This window comes from Arthrobotrys flagrans (assembly GCF_004000055.1).
Source record: "Arthrobotrys flagrans strain CBS H-5679 chromosome Unknown unitig_1, whole genome shotgun sequence".
In the NCBI taxonomy this organism is placed as follows: Eukaryota; Fungi; Ascomycota; class Orbiliomycetes; order Orbiliales; family Orbiliaceae; genus Arthrobotrys; species Arthrobotrys flagrans.
Genome location: NW_027137556.1, coordinates 1875922 through 1899777, shown reverse-complemented (window position 1 = coordinate 1899777; position 23856 = coordinate 1875922). Strand labels below are relative to the sequence as shown.

Below are 23856 nucleotides of genomic sequence, written 5' to 3'. Positions count from 1 at the left end.
GAATTGATTTTTGATGCTCTGAGCATTTTTGATGTATCATACACACATATATATTACAAGAACTAGGGGACATGGAATGGACCTCAATCAACCCACTTCCCAAACTTATTCCAATCTTCATACAAGGCCTTAAACACTACTCTCCCTGGATTATCCAGGCTCATGTTCAAAGACCTCAGAGTCGACTCCTGCATAACGTCAAACATAGCATATAGCCCCGGCGTTAAAGCCGCTCTCACATCCGATGTCAAATGATGTGTAAGATTCAAGTTAATGTATCGCTTCAATAGCCCAGGAACATGTGGCTCTACCGCTTTCCTTGCCGCTACTGTGGCCGAAGAAAGGTTATCCGATTTGCGATTCATCCTAACGCTTGAGGTAGATGGATCGCAAAGCATCGTTAGTAGTCGACAGTATGCTACTGCGGCTTCTTTCGTTACTGTCCAGCTTTTGGCGTTGGCCAACCAAGATGGGTGAATTTCGGTATCTGACTTCTTCCTGCTAGTAACCCGGGGTAGGAAGAGAAGATTCATGAGGGCTTCGAGGGTGGCAGTGATAAGGCCATGTCGGTTTTTGATTCTGAATCTTTGGCCGCTGAGAATACTTCCCATAATGCTGCAGATAGGAATGAAGACTGGGTCTGTGCTCGTGATGGTGTAATTAAATCGCGGGCCACGCGACGAAATTGTGGCAGCAATGCTTGCAAGGGTTTCTTCAACGTTGAGCTGTGATATCGAAAGTCCCTGGGGAGGCCGTTAGGTCTTGAGATGTATGAATAGGGATATTAGAGCTTACTTTGTCTTTGATGAGTATGCTGGTTGTGTTTAGAAGGACACATAAGCTGTCAAAATTATCACAAGCAGGGCTTGCCAATGCCAACTGAGAGAAAATAAATGAAATCTGGGCATTAAGTTGTGTATCACTAGGTTTTTTGGCTTCAGAAGGAATGTTAGCTATGCTTCCCAATGTAGTAGGATTCAAAGTTCTTTAAGACTCACCTGTTGCAATACCCAGTATATCTTGTAAGATCAGGTAGAAAGATGACGGTATTTTAGATGATGCCGGGAAAATAGCATTTGTGACATATTCGAGAAGGTCATGAATGGCCAAAGGCGCGAGCCTGGAAAGGGTTGACGTATAGCTAGAACGAAACTGTTCGTATAAATCTATAGTAGAATAAACCGTTAACCTCTGGATCCCGGGTTTCTCACGGGATATTGGGGGCTTTACCTTTCTGGCCGAGTAGGAACGCAATATCGGTAGCCTGTTGCCCATCATCACTTGCAATCGTGGAGATTACACGGGCATAAAATGTTAAAGATGGATTTCTACTCTCCGAAACCATTGAATCGAACCGGGACCGAAGCCTTGCGACTTGATCCGCCGATACAACATCAGTTATACCCTTGCCATCGCGGTTTTTGACCAGAGGAACCAAAGGCTCCAAAAATGTCAGATCTAGGCTCGCTTGTTGTAAAACGTTGTCGGCCTCTAAGTCTTTCGCCGGGTCTGCGATAAGACTTATCAAAATTACAGATAGTTTATCTATGAGCGAGTATATCCCTTTCTTGACGACATCCTCTTTACCGTCGTCGGTAGTCTGTGTAGCTCCTTGGACTATTGCATATGACCAAGCACGGATGCTGATATCAGATGCCCCGGCCTTGTCCAGCTGCGTATGGGCAAGATCAATCGCTGCTAACAACTGTGTCTCCGCCTTCTCATGATGTCGAGATTCTGCAAGATGCCTAGGATCCAGTTAGGACCTCTGAAATATCCATACAATTGATGGTGCGCATACCTTATCACAACTTTAGTAAGATCAATCGTAGCATTGAGATTTGTATCGCAAGCTACAAACAACCCATAGAGTCCATCTGGGCTACCGATTGACGTTGCCAGAGCCGAAGAGTTCGTCGATAGCCGGGCTAGTCGGATCAGGACCTCTAGAACCTTTCGGTTCCCCTCGAGATCTGTCGTTTGCTTTGCAATAGAAAATAATTCGTCGATGATGCCTTCTCGTTGCGTTTTTCTGAGCGCAGCCAATGGACATTCGGTTAAAACCTCGAGGATAGTGGAAAGTTGACGATTCGAAACCCTTTCAGTTCGTAAAGTCTCCAGCACTGCTGTAAATAAAACATCTAGATATGAAAATTAGTATCCTGGATACGGCTGCTAGTAATAGTTTGCATCAATTACCTTTGACTTTGGCGTTTTCGTAGACCTTGGAGTCGCTCCTGACGAGAGAACTCCAAGCAGAGCTCAGGCCCACGATATTGCTACTGATGGTTGCCTCAGACGCCTCCTTCAAGAATGATAAAAAGAATTCCTGCAAGAGAGTAGTACCTAGCTGGCTGTTCTCAGTTAGCTTTTATATAGCATCGATAAAAGTGCGAGAATGTGGGTTACCCTAGCAGAAGCGCAAACCGAGAGGTTATTGCATAACCAAAGGATAGGGCGACATCAGGGAAGCCAGAGATTTTGTCGAAACTACCATCCCATGTACTTCCATTGGTGGATTTGATTCTCGGTATAATTCCCTTCAGAATTTCTTCTAGCTCCTCAACGCTTAGATACACGTGCTCTCGGAATACTAAGGCAAGTGTTAGGAGAATCGATAGTTCTTTGGCCATGCCTGTTTTAAGCTCGGATCCAGACAAAAGCGTCGTTGTGCGTTTAATTAGGATCTCTTTGAGTTCGCCAATATGGTTGGAGAATTCCAACGCCGGCCACATATCTAGTACCCGCAAGACAGCTCTCCAGTATTGCCACTGGCGCTTACTCTCATCAGTTTTCGGGGAAACAGAAGCGAGGTCGTTGAATAGAGAGGTAATCAAGCCTTCAGACGCCAGCTTATCAATAGTCTCTATTCGAGTGACCCCTCGCATAATGCTATCAACTATCGGTAACGAAACTTCGATAGCTTCAGACGACGAATACTTCTTAAAAACGTTCCGGATCTGGCTCTGTGTCAACCCGGTTTCCACGTTCGATGCCATAAGCGATTGAAACCGGTCAGACCGCCAAACCGTCGATTGGTTTTCACCCTGACCAAGTAATGTGAACCATCTCTCGAATAGGCTCTCTAAATCACGGGCTTCGACGGAAACAGTGACGATCTGTTGGATAAATTGCCAAACGCCTTCTCCGCAGGCTTTTGTATCCAACTTTGAGATCATATCAAATACCGTGTCACCCTCCATAGACAGCAGGACGTCTAGATCGATTTTAGCAACCGCCTGTAGTACCGCCCAATCTACATCAGACTGTCGTAATGCCAACTTAATGGAATTCCTCAATGCCGCTTCCTCCACGACAACTTTATTCCGAATGGCAATATCCAAAATCTCGGTATGAACGGCCAAGTGGTTTTTCGTAATCGATAGTATCCAAGATAACAAGACACTGACGAATCCGTCCGCATGCCGTCGTTGCTTGACTGAATAATCCCTATCTGCTTTCTCAATCGCCAATTCCAAGTTGACGGGGAGCGACAAAGCGATTGATTCTGAGACTGATGTAGATTTCTGGTCTGCGCATGCATCCGCAAGGGGTTTGAGAATACTGAGAAATTCAGATCGCTTCTCTTTCGGTGCCGAGACGGGTTGGAAGATGTAGTTGCCCAGAAACCAGGCTACTGTTTCTCTGATATCTTGGGGTAGGGAAGGTATGCTGAGGATCATGGACATGGGCTGTAGTAGTTTTCCTGATACGAGAGAGGCAAGCTGTGGTTATTATTAGCGTCTATATTCCCATACTTGAAGGCGTTTAAATAAGAAATCACCTGGCCGGTATCGGACACTCCATAGGAACACGACTTCCATATCATTTGACACAAAGCCGTCCAATTAACCACACCATCGATCCATCCAAGCCCTTGAACCACAATAAACAGCAGCTTAAAGTACGATTCACAGAGCTCGGCAGCCGTCCCCGGTGAAAACTTGAAAATTGGTGTCGTCAAATCCAATCTTCTCCTCTTCGGATTCGTCTCATCCCGACCTGACCCTCCTTCAAACCGGGCCTTCAAGTTCTCCACAACTCTAAACACGGCAGAAAGTAAGATCTCAACCTGTTGACCTCGCCTCGTCCATTCCCGTTTTATCCTGTGACGATTTGCGCGGGCGTATGTCGTGCGAAGGAGAGGGCTTCCGGGTTCGGTAGCTGACGAGCTTGTAGACGACACAGAGTCTCGCATTTCAATGTCATCGGTGTCATTATGACTTGATATCGATTCCTCTTCTTTATTTGAGTATGTTGCGACAGCATCCGACAAAGTTTTCGCTATGATCCCGGCGAACTTGTGTTTCCGCAGCGTCGCAGAAGCAGCAATGAGGTTTAGGTCTGGGGTATTTAACAGGTCGTAGAGGGTATTCCAGGCATCCGGGGATAATCGACCACTATAGGATATCTCAATAGGTTAGCTTTCTTACAATCTCACCGCCGGTGCTGTTTTAAAGAAATATTCTGCAGAAAGACATACTCCGACGATGTCCCATCCTCTAACCGTTCAACCAGCCATTCCACCAGCCATTCTTCCTTCCCAGGAAAAAATAAAGCAACCTCGCCCCTACAAACCGATTGCGCAGTAGGTAATAGCCCCAACAACGGCTTTGACTTATCGCGAAGAGATTTCGTGAAATCTGCCGTTGAAAGCACCATGGTGCAGGACCGCGCGAATAGATTTTGATATGATCTGTGTTTTTTTTTTTTTTCGGTCCTGTTGCAGTTCGCATTTTTAACAGGCGGGTTTTTCTTGGGATGAGTTGCCGCGAAAAATAAAAATTGGACACACTGCGGCGTCCAGTTCGGCTCGGAGACAGGATTATTAAATCACGCTCGTGCTAAACCTCAAAATCCATTCTTTCGAACCTCACCGCTTCCACTCCACCCCTTCCGACCTCAAACCCCTCCACAGCGCCGAGAACAGGCCAGAATCTAATCGATTGTTGAACATCCCCGAACAATTGATCCGGTATTCTTCACGAATTCACATCAATCCGATATCCATACCCCTTCATAAAACCCCTCCGAGAATAATTAATCCGCCACAATGACGACAACCACAGGCACACCCGAAACTTCCACACCGTCGACTTCCTCATCGCAGGTCGTCAGCCGAGTATCTGCTCCTGTCTCAGAGACCCTTCTCAATGATAAGGTCCGTTAGACCCAATTGGCATTGACGAAAGCACCCGGTGGATTATATAAAAGGAGCGGAAAAGGAGAGAACTAATGCTTAAAATTCTTCGGTATATAGTGGGACCTCTGCCTTTCCAATGCCATCATAAAATCCGGCCTCGGTCTCGGATTCGGCATCGTTTTCTCGGTCCTTTTGTTCAAGCGAAGAGCATTCCCAGCATGGATCGGTCTTGGTTTCGGTGCCGGTAGGGGATATGCGGAGTGTGATGCTAGCTTCAAGAGCGCTGCTGGTTCGAGGAGTGTTCGGGCGTAAGGGGACTTGACAAAATTTTTGTCACTCGCTTCCACCATGCCCGCACACATACACGCAACGTACCCAAGACATACTGCCACGGAGAATTCTCGATAATCCCACTCTTTTTCGTATTGTAAGCTAGGGGAGGGTGCTACAGTATATAATTTAGAGAACGGAGGGTTTTTGAAAAAAAAAAGTGGCCTTAGAAGGTTGGATTTCTTCACTTGATGAAAAATACTACGTCATACTACTACTACTTGTCAATGTTACTCTTTGAAAAGAGCTGCACTTCTGTATATATTTCTTGCCGCACTCCCTATCGTCATTAAGTTAAATTATTTTATCTAGAATTATAGTAGGGTTTAATGATCTAACACAACGGTAACGCCGTGTCGCGGCGGTATATCCCTAGATAGTCTTTAAACACCAATGTCAGCGTCAATCTGAATATAGGAGTGCTTGTGAGAATATAACATTGATAAATTCAACATGCTTGCTTAACATCAGATAGGAGCGAAAGATGGATAATTTTGCTTCGTTCATTAGGCTTTGGGCCCTCAGGTGAACTATGCATTGAAAATTTTGAATCATCATGGAATTGGCAAGCGTGCAAGGACATGGATAGAGAGAATGTAAGAAATGGGAACTCGAGGTGCCTACCAAAAGTAATGTATATTTCAAGCCGGTGCGGCCACATTAGTTGGTACGGCTTCGGTAGTTGGAACGGCTTCGTTAACTGGCACGGCCTCATTAATCGGTGCGGTCTCGTTAATTGGCGCTACGATTGGCGGCACGGCACTATATTGTTCAGGAGGTGCCGGCGGGGCGGCTTGCTGAGTGTCAGCCGGTACCCCAGGTAGCCTCTGTAGCCGATGGCGAGCATTCAAATCCTCGGTCTGCTCCAGCCTTCTAACACCTCCGTTCGTTCTCACAAAGTGAGCCCTGGAGCCTTCCGCTTGGAAGCGTTCCGGGCATTGGTCGATGTGATGGTTTACTTGGCTTTCTTGAAGGCAGACTCCACAGCCATTGATAATGCCCTGCATCTCACGGAAGAGAGATATGTTATTTGACAGTGGAAGACATGGTACACATTCCTCCCCAGCGAGCTGTTTAAAGCCCTCTGCCATACACTCCCAGGGTTGGAACATAACCAGGTCAACGCCTTCCACGGATACGAATCCATGTAAAACGGCACCGACTACGGGAATCTGGCTAGCAAGCACCTCGGGGCCTTGTCGTTCCCCGGAAACCTGGGGTTCCGAGAGAACCCAGGCACCGCTGTCGCCGGGGCCTGCGAAGATATTGTCCTCTGGATTACAACGGTTTGACGTTATGCACCAATTTTTGATGATCCGAGGCTGGACAGATGCTGTCATACCGCTCCATACCACCGTTACCAGCTCAGGCTCAAAATAGCCAACGACAGCTAACGCTGACAGGATATTGCCATGTGTCAAACCCGTAGATCCTAGCTGCCCCTGTTAGTTCTATGGAATCGCAGGGGGGATGGGATCGAGCTATTGAGAGACTTACGTCCGTTCTTGACAACACGTTCGCCATGAAGAGGACTCCGGGCCGCATTGACCTCATATACCGCAGAGGAACCGTTCCACAAAGTACATGGAATCGTGTTGAACCCTGTCCGCGGCCCGTGGCATTCCACGAGGGCAAGATCTAAGTAGGTCTTGATCGTCGTGCCTTCGTGTGACACATAAAACGCTCCTTGGCTTTTCTTGTGAACGGTACCGAATTGGCAGATAGGTCCGGTAGCTTTGCCGGCATCCGCGAAGACAAATAATTCTTCCTGTGCTATTTCCCACCTCCGACGGGATTCGAATGTTTCCTTGCAGCTTGGACCAACGCTCCTGAGGTGGAACTCCAATTCCTGCAATGCCAACTCCTCTTTGGCACGAGCTTGCCGGTAGCAAGCGTCAAGATCTACAGTCGACGGTGAAACAACTACCTCGTGTTGATCTCCAACGGTGTGACTTGCTGTCACGGCGTAAACTTTGCCGGATTGGGTCGTCACATAGCCGCCGATTGTACCACTTATACCTGTAGTGGGAGGTCCTATAGAGGAGCCCATCGGCGGCCGAACATGGTAGTCAATATTTCTTGGCAAACTTCGTCCTCGCTGTGACTCTAGAAGTCGTGGCCGTCCATCATTCAACTGGCCATGCTGGGATATTTCTTGGATTATGACATGGAGAGGATATGCTGGGTCTTTGCAGCGCACAATGTCCACCAGCAGCCTGTGGAGTGTTTCCACGGAATTCCATGTCTCCTGCGATGGCACCGTAACCATCAGGTAGAGACAATGTCCATGCTGAAAGTTACGTCTGTGACTCGTAAACTCATAGCAACTGAACACCATGGCAAATGGCCACAGACAGTGGAAATCCTGCATCCGAAGCAAGTCAATGACTTGATCCTGCACTTGTTCGTACACCCGTCGCGCTATGATTTCCTCATAAGGATGCTTCGTAAGGTATTCTTCCCTGTCTCTCAAGAGCCGCCGATTAAGTTCGCCGCCTTCCTTGGATAACCGAAGTGCTTCGGTTACGGCAGGATCTACGCCCACGCAAAGTTTAATCCGGTTGCCGGCAAAGATTTCCTTCGAATGCAAAGTTTCAGCAGCTTCGAATTGCCCATCATTGTAGACTTCGAAGTCTCTTCTTGATCGAGGCCCTTTTGCCGGCAGATCCAAGTATGCGCTCAGAAGTTTGGAGGGGCCGATCTTGACTGATGGGTCAGCTATGTTATCATGGTGAGGGAATATCGGCTGAAGAACTCTGTTGTTCTGGCGCGGCCTCAACGGAGAGGGCCTTGCGAAAGATGGAATAGAACTTTGATACATTGCGAAAACAGGCAGTATATTCTGATGACCAAGATACTTCCAGAAGCATCGTCAACATGGTATCTCTGATATTGCGGCTCTCGAAATTGAGTTTTGGTAATTCGGACCGGCGACGTTTTTCTACTTAAGATTTAAAACATTGCCAATCGACATCGCATGTTGATTCAAAGGTCTCAGACATTTGATGTTGCCACAGCTGTGCCACGTTTTTCTTTGATCAGCGCGGTGGCTGAAACGATTTTTTTTTTTTTTTTTTCTCGTCCACATCGGCCTTGTTTGAGATGAATCATTGATATTCAAAGGACCATCGAAACACCATCATGACATGGCCCCGTGACCTATGGCGACTGAACACCGATTTGTGTCTCGGTTAATATTTGACAGCGAGATGTACAGACATCCTTCAGGATATGAAGTCGCGTGTAAGGCAGGAATGGGAACATCCCACTCTTTGCTGAGGATAGAAAGAAGACATCATTTTAAATTATGAATTTATATGGCAGGAGACAGAAACGCGTAGAAGAGTGAATATAAAAAAAAAATTATATGTCACCAGAAATATTGGGAACTGGGTTCGAAGCGTGGTGGAGGAGTGATGATGTTTTTAAGAAGTGTGGTTTTTAGAACTAATCAAATTTAAAATAAATATTTTTTCTGTGGTGAAGAAACTTCCTACTTTTACTTGGCACCCCACGGTTGGAGTTATCGATAAAAGACGGAAATGCAGGAAAGTTCCGTTTAGCCAGCTTGGAAGCTAAGCTCGGCCAAGCTCTCTGATCTCAACCGAGCTCTAATTCATGCTAATAGAGTACCGAAGTGCTTCTTAGCGACGACAAATATCTGTCTAGATCTCGAGTTTAGTAACTGGCATCATCTGCTGCTGTGTGTCTCTCTCAAAACAAACAAAAGATGGCGCTTTGCAAGGCTTTTCGAACAGTCCATGTTGTCCGGTTCAAATAGTTTTTTTATACGCCAAGCCACCGTCGGTGGTCGGATATGTTTCAGAGCCCTTCCAAACACCCGAATGTCTGCCCACGATGTTTACCCTGACGATATCATTTTTTCGCTTGCGCAGTGCTTACTTTTGACTTTTACCCTCTTCCTTCAGTAAATGTTATAACTTTCCTCGAGTCGCCATCGTCGACGTCGCGGGAGAAACGGGATGGCCAGACAATCCGAGGATAAATAAACAGCGTCCCACTCGAATGTATCCTTCTTGTTAGAATACGTCGCATCCGACGAGGCTCTTCCAGTATAGGACCAGCCTAGGCATCCGATTCCCGGTACCAGCATCTGCTAGACGCAAGGGGGGCCGAACAATCCTAGATGTATACTATATTTGCTTCTCAGTTCCATCTGACCTAATCGTGGCCCTCCGAAAATACCACTTGGTGTTTCTTTTTTTCTTTTCTTTTTCCAAATATTTGCGACTCTAAAGATACTCGAGTACCACTCATATCCTCAGAGCTCCAGATATATCTCGATCCCTCAAAAAATATCAACTCTAGGGCCGAGTAATAGGGCAGCTTCAGGCTAATACCTCGCTGTATTTAACAACGACCGCTCGAACTAACTCTCTCGACTTCCTTCTGCCGCTTACCCTCCCCCAAGTTGAACCCAAACCACCTGTGATTGGTCCATTGGAGCAGGTTTCTCTTGCGCCAAGCTCACCAGCTTGCCAACCAGCTCACTCACCAGAGCACTTTTCCTCCTGCTTTCTTCTCATCTGGACTCGTCGCTTCGCAGTGATTCCAGTGTGTAACAACCCTCGTGGGAACCGCGCCAAACGAACGCCTCGTTGCGCAATAGAAATCCTGGCTTTTATATCACGAAATCGACGCGATCGACCTTCTCACCCTTCAGGACGTTGTGATCGGCCAGTCCGATCACCGTGCCGGTTTTACCGATCGCCCAGGGAAACACAATTGAGTGTATTGCATTGCAATATTGAATATTGCTTATCCGGATTCACCGTTCAATTTTTATAAAGTCACACCCGGTATCCTTTTGCCCTTCTTGTCCTCTTTAGCAAAGAACGATTACGGTACCTTCGTTAAGTTCGCCACAATATATTGCGAACTTAACCAACCAGCTGCGACGTACACTCTCTAACCTACAGTGCAGGCCTTCGGGCTTGTAGGCTGTTGGCTATCCTTTTATTCCTAGCATATCCTCAGACATGCCTATGATAAATGGCGTTAAATTTGCCTGGTACGTTTCTTCCGGTTCATTATGAGAAAAAAATTGTACAAAAGGTATCGATGCTAAACGAATTGTGGCGCATTGTAGCGAGCCGTGTATGAGGGGGCATCGATCGTCAAAATGCACACATTCAGACCGGATTTTAATCAAAGTTCGCAAACCGGGCAGGCCGTTGTCTTCATGTCCGCATGAGGCTGGCACCTGCAGCTGCGAAATTGCCAGTGTTGCCATTCCCAAATCGTCAAACAGCTGCCCTTGTGGAACACCGGATGAAAAGGTGAAGAAGGAGGACAAAGGTTCTAAATCGAGGACTGGTTCACACCTCTCCTCGATCCCTTCTACGCCAGTTCATCAGGTCCCTATGCCTCCGGCCTATGGATTCCCAACTGTGTTTTTATCGCCAGGCATCGAAAATCCCGGTGATTTTATGGCGGGAGTCGATCCTCAGATGTGGCCGCAGGCAGGCTTTAACGGTATGAACCCTATAGACCCTTTTGCATCGCCGGTGGACCTCAATGCCCCGCTTGGACAACAATTTTTCCCACCCGGCCCACCACCCAGTCTTTCGCCAGTTCCTATCATCAAGGCCCCATCATCGGAAAAGAGTTGCTGTAAATCCGAATTCACGCCTATGGATGCAAATAACTTCATTGATGCTGCAGCGGCCGGGTTCCCTGGTACACAAGCTGCGCCGTTACATCCAAATAGTCAATTCGGTGATTTCCAGACTCCGAAAGAGCAAAGGGCCCGTCGCCATACTACTGAAATGTACCCTCGAAAACGAGCTTCGGTTGGGGCATATCCTGAAGGCGACATGGGGCAGTTTGGCGCCCACGGGCCAGTCGGACGGAGCACTAGCGTTCCTAATGTTCCTATTATGGCTGTCCCTGTGGCTCCGGGAATACCGTATGGGGCGCAGCAAGCGGAACCCATATCCCTGGATAATCAAGATCCGTCGTACGCAATATATTCCGCTCGCCGATACAACCAACGACAAGTCAATTACATGAATGCCATCAGAGAGGCGCATGAAAGGCACCAACAGGAGGAAGCAGATGCTGCCCGAAGAGCTAGCCAGGCTAGTGAGCATGCAAGGAAGATTAACGGAAGCTGCTGCGCTCCCCCCGATCCCTCGATGCCATATGTCCTTCCTCATGGCCAAGAATGCGGTTGTGGTCCCAATTGCAGCTGTGTTATGTGTATCACTCATCCGTATAATACAGCCACTATCGAGTATATTAGAAATATACATCAAACTATGCAAACGCCCGAGCAAAGCTCAGAAGAGCATTCTCCTTCCAATGTAGGGTTCGCGCACTCGGTTACCGGGGTCGAGTTCCCACCAGCTGGAGGCGTCAGCATGTTTTGTGATGCTGCGCTAGATAATATGCTGGATGAGAAGGATATGCTAGGCATGCAAGGGAACCAGCTTTCACCTTCTGCATTTATTCAACTCGATTACAATCTAGGGACTTGTTCTCAGCACAACGGAGGATGCATGTGTGGCGATGGCTGCCAATGCATAGGTTGTCTGACTCACGGAGGCCATAATGGCGTTCCTTTCCACAGTGACCCGGAAGCCAGTCTGCTCGCGCAACCTCTGACTGAACACCCTCTTGGAGAAGCCCAGGTGGACGCTCAAAGCGACGGCCTACCACTTGACGATCAAAAGGCCAACGACAACTCCGATGGCAGTATTTGGAAGGTCGAGGAATCATCCAGCAGTTCCGGAATCCAACCGACAAGCAATAAAAATTACGGGAGTTGAACTGAAACGGATCGATACCCTTGTGTAGATTTCTTTTATGATTTTGGGGATTTCTTTTTCATTTTTATTTAAGGTCCAGAACCCACTAGCCCCCTTAGTGGAATTATATCAAGCGGTTTCGATGACGAAGGTGGTGATACGTTGGAGGGCTATACGAGCTTGTTCCGTTTATTTCGTCACCCGGGAACCGGTATAGCACATTCACTATCACGATCACATCACCTTGCCTGCCTGCCTGCCTGCCTGGGATTCGCGGTGAATGGTTCGGATCGGATTGGATTGAGTCTGGAGAACTTTATAGGAAAATACGGCGTTAAAATGGTGGTTTTAATGGCGCTAGGACGTTTGGTGTTCAAATGTATGCAAATGCACAAAGATAGAGAAAGGTCGCCCGTACACGTGTATCCCGGACATGGAGCGGCGCGGCCTATTCTTAAAAGTTGAGACTTGTAGTCGCAAATTAAGTACTCAGCATAGTTAAAGTTGAAGCAATGCATCTATTGAATCAATGAATAAAGGAAGATATGTACATAGCCGTACACGGCCCGAGGTGAAAAGGTTTTCACCTAGAAAAGTTCCCCACTCTAATGCGAAAAGACAGAGGGAAAAAAAAAAGTTTGGAAATCAAAAATTTCTCCCGAAGATAATTTCTGGTCATACGATCAACGTAAGAGTTCACGAGATTTAAACGAGATGGCGATTATCTAGCTTCGAAACGGGGGGGTTTTTTTTTTTTCCCTCGGGGTCTTGTGGATTTTCGGGATCCCGAGATCGAGAATCAAAGCTAGAAGGGGCTGAACTGCTTCCGATCGCGATCCCGGTATGCGCGCGGGTTGGGGTTTTATGTGAGGTGATGAGGTTTTATACTCGGGAGCTCCGCGTGGCTTGACGCATTTCACGAGATGACATGATGGTGAATGGTCCCGAGGAGCCTTACAGATTTGAGATGTGGGTGACAAGCTGAAGTTGAGACCTTCTAGCTTCTTCTTTTCTCTACTCCGTAAATTTAATCCGTTTTGGCCCATTGGACCGTTGTATTCGGTTCCATAGCGACACCGTTGCGAAGTGCGACCTTGTGAACTTTTTGGCCTGCACGTTTCAGGCGCAGGACGACACCGGCCGGGAAATTTATACGGATTCTGTCAAACTTGGGTAAATTGAAGCGATGGTAACGTCAATCATGATGGTAATGTCAATCATGATGGCAACGTCAATCATGTCTTTAGACTCCTTAGTTGGAATAAGAAATAAGAGAAGTAAAAAAGAAAAAAAGAAACGGCAAAGCTAACTGCTGACCGATATATCTGTTTTTTTGATAAGGTGAATTGGAACAGAATTGTATTTGTTTTAGAAACATACTTGGAGTATTTACAACATTTTGGTTACGAGTATGTAGTGTGACAAGTGTTGGGCCTAGATTGTTACGTAACCCGTTGCATCGGGGGGCTTCGAATCCAAAGCTGGGCTTTGGATTTCTGAGCTGAAGGAAAGTTTAAGCAAAAAATGAAAAAGGAAGGAAAAAGAAAGAAAGAAAAAAAAAAAATATGTTTCAGGTATCCCCATATCTAGGTCCGGGCGGAATAAAATATTAATTTGAAAAAAAAAGGGTGCAACGAAGGGCAAAAAGCTGTGGTAAATTTGGCGGTATAACTGCAGGGACGGCAATTATGATACATGACATATTAAACATTTAACATTAACATTAGGCGCAGGTTGTCTGTGCAATTTGGCAGACGATGATTTGCAGGACGGGAGGAAGTCTGTGACCCACCTTCAAGTGTGCGATCACATGCGGCATGCGGGATAAGTATAATTATTTAGTTCGGATTGTGTCTGTGTGATCGTGATGTTAAAAGGCGCCCGGGTGACGGTGGTGAATTGAGTACTTAAGTGATGATAGTAGTTTTAATTTAGTATTAAGGCTAATATTAGTCTTAGAATTAAACCATTTAACCTTTCCCGACGCGATTGCGATGATTCAAAGATATACTGTGATAGTGACGATATGATAGTCTGATATTGCCGCTCGATGCCGATGCTAGCTTGTTGTGATCGCGAGGGCTTCATGGGCTAGGGTTGTGACGATGCTGCTTGGAAGCGATTTTTTTCTCTCCAGATCTCTGGGATCGATGATGATATTGAAGTGATGGCATCCAAGCATGTTGGCAGCAATCCCTGCCGCTACCGATCTTAGCTGGCTGGTCGTCGGGAACCCAAAAACCCAAGCCTTACCTGATGCAAATAGCGCTGCCTGGGATCCCGTCATCGAGAAAGGCTACCTGAGCACATGTACTTTCACGACATTCTCACGAGAGACAAAGACTTACAACTATCTAAGTGTGCAGACCGCTCATGGCTAGAATGCTCCAGGTTGTAGGGGAGGGGGGATAATCATTGCCGAGTTCTTGCTTCCGTTCCCCATTCAAAGCGTTAAGCTTGAACCCTTAGCATCGGCCAACCGTTATCGGGTCTCGGTTATCACCAAATTACAGGGTTACCCTCAGGGTACGTACTTAATATTTTTGTCTTTGGTTGACGAAGGGCAAGGGTTTACTTTTAGGAATGCTGGGGTCACCTGGTTGCAGCGCAGGGTAAAATACCTGTTGTATTTTTTTGCAAGAGAAAGGGAGAAAGAGAAGGAAGAAAGAAAAGAGAGAAGGAAGAAAGAAAAGAAAAAAGGAAGAGAGAAAAGAAAGAAGAAAGGGAAAACAAGGGATCAATCAAAACATTCCAGTACGGCCGGGGCTAACGAATGAATGAATGGAATAGAATGGCGAAACTGGCTGAATGCAAAGGTTTACAACCAGGCTCTGCGTCTGCAGCCACCGCATCCGGATACCAATGTGGGCAGTATCGGCGCTGTGACTATTATAGATCCGGTCATTTCGCCTTTCACCAGAATATCGTCCGACTCTTTTGGGTCGTTTTCGACTCCAAGGGCCTTAAAGCCGTAATGGCAGATCGTCCATCGGCCGTCTAGCGGTCCTTACCCTTGTCTGTCAGACAAAACAGATACATAATGCTATCAGTAGAGCCCTTGGCTCTTGATTGCTTGCATCCATACCGTCGTTTCATTTCAGCCCACCGCGGGACATCCCACCATGTCCCATGCATTGATCACGTCGACATTACAATTACATACCGCTAGTTTCGACCCCAGATGCATGCACTGTGCAACACCCCGGCTCGGCTTGGTTGGCCAACCTATTGCTTAATCCAACACGCAACTTTGATATCCCCCAACATTGGATTAGAATATGTAAGAGAAAGCCCTCCTGTCTGCAGTCGGGGCACAGCCAAAAAACAAATTTACCAGAATCCGGGAAGGGGAAGGGAGGGGGAAGAAAAGGTATGCACAAAAAGCCTAAAAAATCAAAAATCAAAATAAAGATGAAAAGAAGAGAAAAAGAAAGAAGAACGAGAATTCTCAGGAAGAAACCAAATGCGAGGTTCCGCCCCTTCACGGTGGGCTCCAGCTGATTGTAACTTAAAATTGGGGGGGGCCTTAAGGTGTATAGCCTGAACTAGATTTCGACGAAAAAGGCTGATCGTATATCCAAATGGCGTGGTCTGGCCCAAAGTATAATGCTCCTACTCCGAGCACTACTGCACACCAGAGCGAAGGACCCACGGCATTTGTTTATATTAGACATCCATACCCGCCATTATCGACAAGCCTTTTGTTCGGTCTACCCGCTACATATATAAACGTTCCATCCGGAGAATATCTGTTCACTTGGGGACCTTTCTTCTTCTCCTTAATATAAAGCAAGCCACCCGGCTCTTTCAGATCCGTTTCCTTTTCTCTTGTGTCGATATCTTCGTATGTTTCCAATTGAGGACTCGAAGGGATTTGGATTTCAGTTTATATCAGTTGATATTATAATATTAACATAATACAACAAGATGGTATCTTGGGAAAACTACATGCCTGCAAAGGTGAAGAATCGTAAGTGGATACTCCTAGTTATATGATTTAAGGTTGAATGGATATATTCTAACAAGGGTTTCTTTGTAGACCTGGTAGCTACTGTGAGTACCCTCGACATCAAACCAGCCCCTTCGTCACATGTTTGGCGTTGTCAATCGTTTGTTTGGACCGATATCTAACGGAAATCTCCTAAATCTTAAGATCGGTGAATTCGTCGGTACGGAATTCCCCTTATGGATACCATGCTTGCATGATCGGACATATCGCTAATCTTATTGCGCAACTAGGAACTTTTCTGTTTCTTTTCGTGGGCTTTAGTAAGAACCCAAATATAGGCTCCATACCTGCTCGGATAGCCACTTTTCTAGAATGCCACATCTAACACAAGGTACTAGGTGTTGTATCGGTTACTGGTCACAGAGCTCTATATACTCAAGAAGGTGGCTCGCCAGCTGATGGATCGGACCCCTCCGTGATAGTATACATTGCCTTTGGATTCGCTGTCGGTTTGGGAGTCAATGTCTGGATCTTCTATCGGGTCAGCGGTGGAATGTTCAACCCTGCTGTAGGTTTCACCTTTAACTCCACATTCCTCTAGTCCCTGCCTCAGCTTTGAAAGAATGATAAAAGCACATGATACTAACTGAGGAGATAGGTTACACTCGCTCTGGTGTTGGGTAACAACATGCCCATTCCAAGGTTGGTTCTCGGAACGGTCAAAAATATTTACAAATTTGTCCCACCATGCTAACCAGCGTTTTTCCCCCAGGGCTCTATTTTGCATTTTGGCGCAGATTTTGGGCGGCATTGCGGCCGCTGGAGTCGCTGAGGGTCTCTTTCCGGGACCGTTGAATGCTCAGACCACCGTTGAACGTATGATGCCGCATACCGATATGCATTTTTTATACACATACAGAATAAGAAAACTAACCGAGCCGATATTCCAGACGGGATGACAAACGTCGAAGGCATGTTCCTTGAGATGTTTCTGACTGCCCAGCTGATCGTTACCATTTTTATGCTAGCCGTTGAGGTAAGACACCGAATCATCGGCCCCTTCCCGAGCATTTGTGGAGCATTCCTAACCTTATTCCCACGACCGTAGAAAACCAAGGCTACATTCCTCGCGCCGCTGGGTATTGGCGCTGCTTTGTTTGTTGGACATCTCGTCGCAGTCTACTATACCGGTGCAGGGTTGAACCCGGCTAGGTCTTTCGGGCCCGCCGTTGCTGCTGGTAAATTTTATAGTGATCAGTGGGTTTACTGTAAGTTTTGTGAACTCGCTAAGCAATACTCGGGTGGAATGATGTTCTAAAGATATTCTAGGGATCGGTCCGTTTTTGGGCTCCTTTCTCGCTGCTGGCTTCTACAGACTCCTCAAGTTCTTACAGTACGAGGCTGCCAACCCAGACCAAGATGTTGACCTTAGCTGCTCAGCTAAAGAAGACTCGAACCGTCTCGCTTGCACTGCTCAGCGAATGGGACTCGAAGGCGAGGAGATCCCTCGTCCTACTTGGTCGAGATCGAAAGATTCCGATGTCGAAATCGGCTCCTCCATCCCACCAAAGAGCCCAGCAATGCCCGTCGTTGCAATCGACACCAACTCGACTGATGCCACATCGGGCCATGCATAAGACGCTACGCAGCGAACACCATTTTTGATGAAATTCCTTGCGAGCAAAGCTATTCTTTTATCTCATTATTTGTATTATTATTTAATCTTGACATTCCTTTTGGGTTACGGACCGGGTTTATGGATTTTTGGGTACCAGGCTGGATTTAGTATGTTGGAATGGGACGGGTTGGGTACACAATACCATCGGTTACTGTTTGATTGCTCTTTCCCTTGGATATTATTCGGAAAAACTGTGTACGAGATATCATTTGAGTCAATCGGATAATACACAAAAGTTCCTTGCTGCATAGCATATGCATATTCTGAGTTCTCGTTAGGCCTAGAGTTTCTATTACTGTTGTGGAGAAATCATAGTTAGGGTCGAAGCCTCGAGGCTAGATAAATTAATGCATAGAAGAAAGAGAGCTCCGTCGTGGAGGTTAGTCAACCACCGCACGGCCCGAGAAAAGTAAAGATGGTTGCACAAATCAGAGTTGTACAGATCTACAAATTACAGCATCTCCCGTTGTTCTGCATCCCACGAGGCCCAAACTTTCCGCTCCCCGGATGCCCTGCTGTCCTCGGCACACCACGCCATCCCGTGGGCCCTGACCGCCTCGTCTATACCTGCCCCGATATGCACCCTCTGCGCCTTTCCCACGCCCCAGCCGTGAACTTTAACAGCCTCCACGGCGCTAACAAACGCCTTGGCCAGGCCCGTGTCACCACCGCCGTGACCGCTAAACCTGTCGGCCTCATCCGGTGTGTGAGATACCCATTGGGCGTATGGGTCTGTAAATGAGATCGAGTGGAGTGATGTTTGTGGCTGCCGCATCGGGCGCTTTGCTTGGTCTGCGGCGGCGGCAGGCCAAGATGTGTCCGAGTGGAGTTCGCCCTTGGTGCCGTAGATTACGGTTTTCCTTTCGCAGATTGCCTGTGTAAACTACGTTTTGTTAGCTTGGGCAGATCGTATCGAATTGAAACGTGAAGTCAATGAGACGTACAGCGGTCATTGTGAGGGTAGCGGTTTTTGGACCTCTTCCCAGGTCGTTGGCTTCATCCTCATCTCCATCCCAGCTCATTACCACCACTTGGTTGTCAACCACATCGTTATGGCCATCGTATACACACCTTCCATACGGGCCTTCTTCCAGTCTCTTCAAGAGGGTCTTTGTCTTCGTCTCGAAATTACCCGGATCGTCCTCTACCTCCGGATAAACTATATCAACCGGCCATCCTGTATTGAATCCTCCTCTCATACCTGACGGATTTTCCAAGTATATCTTTCTAGCGGAGTACATACACGCCCTTTCCACGCTCTCTGGGCATGTGATGCAGTTATCCGTCGCATCTTTTGGCTTGTTTCTTTTGTGGAAATAAGTCAGTTTACCCGTTGAATAAACACTACTTGGCTCATTCGGCCTAGTAGCTGTATCATCTGGATCAAACGGCCGCGGAGAACACAGCAACCACAATAGGATATCTAAATCATGACAACATTTTGTAAGAATCGATGGGCCGGACTCGGATTCTTTGTGCCAGTTTCCTCGGACAAATGAATGTGAGAAGTGGTACCATCCTACTGGTTCCTTATGCTCTATTGCTACTATCTCGCCAACTATTCTGTCTTGGGTTAGAAGGCGGTGAAGGAGAAGGTTGTGAGGCGAGTAGCGAAGAACATGGCCGATGGCGAAGACTACGTTGGTAGATTGAATTGCGGACTGTATTCTCAGACAGTCGAGGTAAGTCGTGGCGAGGGGTTTTTCGATCAAGACATGCCAGCCAAATGGGATCAATGCTGTTGCGATTTCAGCGTGTGTTTGGTCCAGCGTACAAATTAGAACGCCGTCTATGCCGCCTGAAGATTTAATAATTTCCTGAGATTCAGGCTTCAAGATGTCACGCCAATCCGAGAAGCATAGGTTTTCAGGGATCCTGTGGCGTACGGCGAGGGATCCACGTTTGTAAGTGTGAATGTCTGCGACTGCTGCGACGATCCCGTTGGTTGAAGATTTTATGGCACGGGCGTAGGCGTTTCCGCGGTGGCCGGCACCTATGATTAGGAAGCGAGGGCGGAGGGAGGGGTCGTAAGGGGGTTGGGTTGTTGGTGTTGCATTTTGAGAGGCGGGTTCTGCCATGCTGTTGATTGCGGAGGGGCTCTTATTGAACAGCTTTTTGAGCTTGGAAGCCATAATATCGGATCCAGGGGGGGTACTTGTGCCGATGTATCAATGTAGCCTTCGGCGTATATTATTCTAAGACTTCTGGCCTTAATGCGGAGATCTGGAGAGTCAATTTAGGCCAACACGTCGAAGCTTTCCTACGTGCGGTGTATGGGAGATTCCATCACATCGGGGCATGTTTGATGGCATATTCCGATCTCAGATCACATTTTTGTTACGTTTAGAAAGTCTTGAAGAGGACAGGCTCGCAGGGGCTGACGAATTAGCGGATGCTCATTCGTTCGTTACAGAAATGCAATATCCAACACGTTAACACATCTGATTTGAGTGAAGCAGACTGGGCCAGATTCAGCCGATGCCTATTTCGACATCGGGAAAGTCTCGTGTTGGGGGCAATGTTTGCATGTTTGGCACGCGACAATCGATTTTTTTTTCTTTTCTCTCTTATAGTTATCTAAGCTTTATATCGAGGCATTGTTGGGTATTTTTGGGATATTCCGATCGATAATAGGCACTATGTTGGGTATTATAAGTATTACTAATAGGAGGCTCTAGCTCATGCGGCTGTACAGTAAGAGCTAGTTGGGATTTTCCTGGGGTCCCACGCAGGTGACCACGATATTTGCATTTCAAAGAATGGAGTGAATGTGATTGTTCGTGCGCTGCGAACATGGGATGCTCAAATTTGGGTACAGTTGGTGGCTCGTTGTTGTCTAAACGTTTGTGGCGATAATTGTTCGCGTATCCGTGTTGTGCTGGGGCTTCCATCTGATCTACGGACATGTGTTTACTTTGGCAAGTGAATATCAAATTTAATATTTCCAACCTCGTCAAATTTACCGCCAGTTAGCTGTGCCTCCTCCGTCTGAATTCGCTATGGAGGCTAACAAGTTGCAGCGTTGGTGGTCACAATGGTCGGTAGACGTCTGTGCAACTGTGCCAGCTTACCACATACGCTTCGCAGACTGCGAATTACGCTTTTCCACCAATGATTTTTTATCCTTCTTCGAATGATTGCGAAAAAATAGGAGGGGCCTGAAAATAGAAAGTCCCTGTTGGAAGGTTCCATTGATTGGTAGGCTAGCCCATCGCTCCACATCCGCTGCGCCGCCCCTCAAGCTTCAAAAACCAGGGCCGTTGAGGACTTCTGGCTAGGCTTCCCGCGAGCGGCTCCCCTGTCTCACATTTTGGAGGCGACATCCCCGGTGCTGGGCCGTAGCGGACGACGTCCCTTATCGAAGAAATTTCTTTGTGGCATGGCATATCCTGTGCACCGTAGGTTATCGGTTAGAGATGCCTCCGATTGCCCTATATTAGGACAAATGATGTTAGAAGTTAGAGGCGTATATCTGTACACTCAAAAGTTAAGCCTTTACTCCCGCCTCCTGACGGGACTCCTGCGCGGGAACTAACTTTTTGTTTCTGGTTTGCAGGGAACTGCTTGCAGGGAACTGGTTCTCGAAGTTGTGAGAATTGACAAAAGCAGGCCGGACCATGTGCATGAGCCAAGTCTTTTGGGCACTTATGAACCGCCCAGCAGGGTTTCATTGAGGCGGTCTTCCATTGAAACGATGGGTCAAAGACTGCGAAACAGGGGTATCTACCAGTTCGGGAGCAGTGCTTACCGTAGCCAAGTTCTTAGCGCAATTTTATGCTAAAAAAACAGCTAACTGGCTTGCGAATCACTCACAAGCAGAATTTTGCACAAGGTTTTATATTCACGATGCCGCCGCAAATAGTTCGATTTTTAGGAACCGACGGCGGACACGTCAAAAAGAACCCGTTCTCTAGTGTAGCAGAAAGCTAAAGGCCCTTTTAACCTTCGAGAATTTGCTTTTCCTCACACGGCCTAAACGGGCGGGTCTCTTCCTCCCATGCACGTCAGCCCATGACTATTAATTCTCCCTGAAATAAATTTGGAACCTTGCTTGCGAATGTCAGTTTGCTGGGGGGATACCTGCCCAATGTATATATATTCCCAGTAGAGTTCATAAAACCAGTGCTTTCGCATCATCCTTTTCCTCCGTTAACCCTTTCTTCCTGTCAAGCAGTATTCTTTTTGGGCCGGCCCATTGTAGTCGTAATAAGCATTCCTACTATCCGAGCATTAATTTGAAACTCTTTTTTCTTTGCCTTGTCGACTGGTCTCCTATACGGCATCATCGATATATTCAAGACCGGGTACTCCTGAAGTAAACCTCACCTCCGCCAAATAACTCAAAGAACGAATATAATCCATAATCAATTCCGACAAAATGACGGGCAGCACCGCTCGAGAGAGCTTCTTTGATGATTTGAGTAGCGATCTAGATAGTTATTTCGTATGTACTACACCATTTATATGCCGCGAAGGACTGTTTGCTGACCGGTGTGCCTATTTGTAGACTGGCCCTATCGATGCTACCAAATCTTCCAAACTCCCGTACTTTATGCGTGTCCGCGGTTCGGTTCTCCCGGGCCTGATTCTGCCTATGCTCTTTGTGACAGCATGGTGTGTCTGGATTACATGCGTCCACCAGCTCGTCCGTCCGTTGAACATCGACTCCCTGCTGCTTACGGTTTTGGGTTTCCTGGTCGGTTTGGCACTGTCTTTCAGGTCATCGACAGCATATGAGCGATACAATGATGGTAGAAAATGCTGGGCCAATCTGACATTGAATGTTCGGTGAGTGGCGCGTTTTCCGACTCAAATGTGAATGATCACTAATCATGTACCCCTTATGATAGAAACATGGCTCGTCTAATTTGGATCCATATCCGCGAACGGGAAGGTTCTGAGGGTGAAGATGATCTTCTCGCCAAATTGACCGGTATCAACTTGCTATTGGCCTTCTGTGTCGCCCTCAAGCACAAGCTCCGCCACCAGCCAGAGTACGACTACAAGGATCTCCAAGGTCTTATTGCCAACCTCCAGAGTTTCGCCAAGCAAGCTCACAGGGACGGTGATATCCCACCACGCAAGGCTCTCACCACCCCACAGAGGATCTCGGCTTATCTCGGAATTACCTTTTTTGAAAAGAATCCCATCAAACGATACAAGGCCTATAAGAAGGCTGGAAAGAACCACGGAAACTTGCCACTTGAGATTATGACTTATTTGAGCTCTTACCTCGAGATGGTCGTCCAGGGCGGTCAGATTCCAGTTCCTGCTTACCAGAGCATGGCTATGGTTTACCTCGGTGGGATGATGGATTCCCTCACCAATTGCGAACGTATTTCTCAAACTCCTCTGCCACTTGCTTACAACATTGTGATCAGTCAAATCACTTGGCTCTACGTATGTTCTCACCCAACAAGGCTTTAAATGTGAAACATGTTCGGTAAACTAACACATTTGTTTCTCGAAATAGGTTCTCTTCTTGCCGTTCCAGCTCGTTTCCAAGTTGGGCTGGGTTGCCATCCCTGGTACTTTGATTGCTGCTTACATCATCCTCGGGTTCGCTGCCATCGGTCGTGAAATCGAAGATCCCTTCGGTGACGATGTTAACGATTTGAACCTCGACCGTTATTGCGATTCCATCTCTCTCGAACTCGATATGATCCTCTCTGTTGCCCCACCAAAGCCTTCGGACTTCATCCGGCGTGACGACAACTACGTCATGTTCCCCAACATGAACGAGGGATACACTGCATGGAAGTCTAAGGGTATTGAGAAGATTCGCGCAGAACTTAAGCAGAAGCCACTTCGTCATGCAAACCCAGCTTTGGCACGTGAGATCCGTCAATCGGAGTTGAGGGATCGAGACAACGCCCTCGATAAGAGGCAGAGAGAAGAGGAGGAGCGTGAGGAGGCAGAGATAAAGGAAGAGCAGTTGAAGAAGAAGAAGCAGCAGGCTCATATGCCCGCTGATGACTCTGTGTGA

At 47.1% G+C, this 23856-nt stretch overlaps 7 protein-coding genes across 7 annotated transcripts; 4 read left to right on the top strand and 3 right to left on the bottom strand.

The window, feature by feature from the left end:
* Positions 1-83: 83 nt before the first annotated feature.
* DFL_008568 (uncharacterized protein) lies at positions 84-4662 on the bottom strand (the record flags this gene model as incomplete). Its single annotated transcript, XM_067638318.1, has 9 exons — positions 84-743; positions 796-935; positions 999-1166; positions 1231-1748; positions 1802-2141; positions 2200-2354; positions 2410-3725; positions 3785-4400; positions 4484-4662. The coding sequence occupies 9 exons, from the start codon at positions 4660-4662 to the stop codon at positions 84-86; spliced, it is 4092 nt and encodes a 1363-aa protein (XP_067486218.1).
* A 391-nt stretch (positions 4663-5053) lies between these two features.
* On the top strand, positions 5054-5455 carry DFL_008567 (uncharacterized protein; the record flags this gene model as incomplete). Its single annotated transcript, XM_067638317.1, has 2 exons — positions 5054-5161; positions 5261-5455. 2 exons carry the CDS (start codon positions 5054-5056, stop codon positions 5453-5455), a joined length of 303 nt encoding a protein of 100 aa, XP_067486217.1.
* A 352-nt stretch (positions 5456-5807) lies between these two features.
* DFL_008566 (uncharacterized protein) lies at positions 5808-8294 on the bottom strand (the record flags this gene model as incomplete). The annotated part of the gene is made up of 5 exons (XM_067638316.1): positions 5808-5854; positions 6098-6173; positions 6220-6746; positions 6816-6905; positions 6971-8294. 5 exons carry the CDS (start codon positions 8292-8294, stop codon positions 5808-5810), a joined length of 2064 nt encoding a protein of 687 aa, XP_067486216.1.
* A 2179-nt stretch (positions 8295-10473) lies between these two features.
* On the top strand, positions 10474-12264 carry DFL_008565 (uncharacterized protein; the record flags this gene model as incomplete). Its single annotated transcript, XM_067638315.1, has 2 exons — positions 10474-10505; positions 10584-12264. 2 exons carry the CDS (start codon positions 10474-10476, stop codon positions 12262-12264), a joined length of 1713 nt encoding a protein of 570 aa, XP_067486215.1.
* A 3906-nt stretch (positions 12265-16170) lies between these two features.
* Positions 16171-17829, top strand: DFL_008564 (uncharacterized protein; the record flags this gene model as incomplete). Its single annotated transcript, XM_067638314.1, has 10 exons — positions 16171-16213; positions 16283-16296; positions 16397-16412; positions 16483-16512; positions 16591-16760; positions 16851-16894; positions 16965-17068; positions 17143-17228; positions 17301-17460; positions 17522-17829. 10 exons carry the CDS (start codon positions 16171-16173, stop codon positions 17827-17829), a joined length of 975 nt encoding a protein of 324 aa, XP_067486214.1.
* A 492-nt stretch (positions 17830-18321) lies between these two features.
* Positions 18322-20002, bottom strand: DFL_008563 (uncharacterized protein; the record flags this gene model as incomplete). The annotated part of the gene is made up of 2 exons (XM_067638313.1): positions 18322-18753; positions 18815-20002. 2 exons carry the CDS (start codon positions 20000-20002, stop codon positions 18322-18324), a joined length of 1620 nt encoding a protein of 539 aa, XP_067486213.1.
* Positions 20003-22248: 2246 nt separating this feature from the next.
* On the top strand, positions 22249-23856 carry DFL_008562 (uncharacterized protein; the record flags this gene model as incomplete). Its single annotated transcript, XM_067638312.1, has 4 exons — positions 22249-22314; positions 22378-22658; positions 22721-23270; positions 23344-23856. The coding sequence occupies 4 exons, from the start codon at positions 22249-22251 to the stop codon at positions 23854-23856; spliced, it is 1410 nt and encodes a 469-aa protein (XP_067486212.1).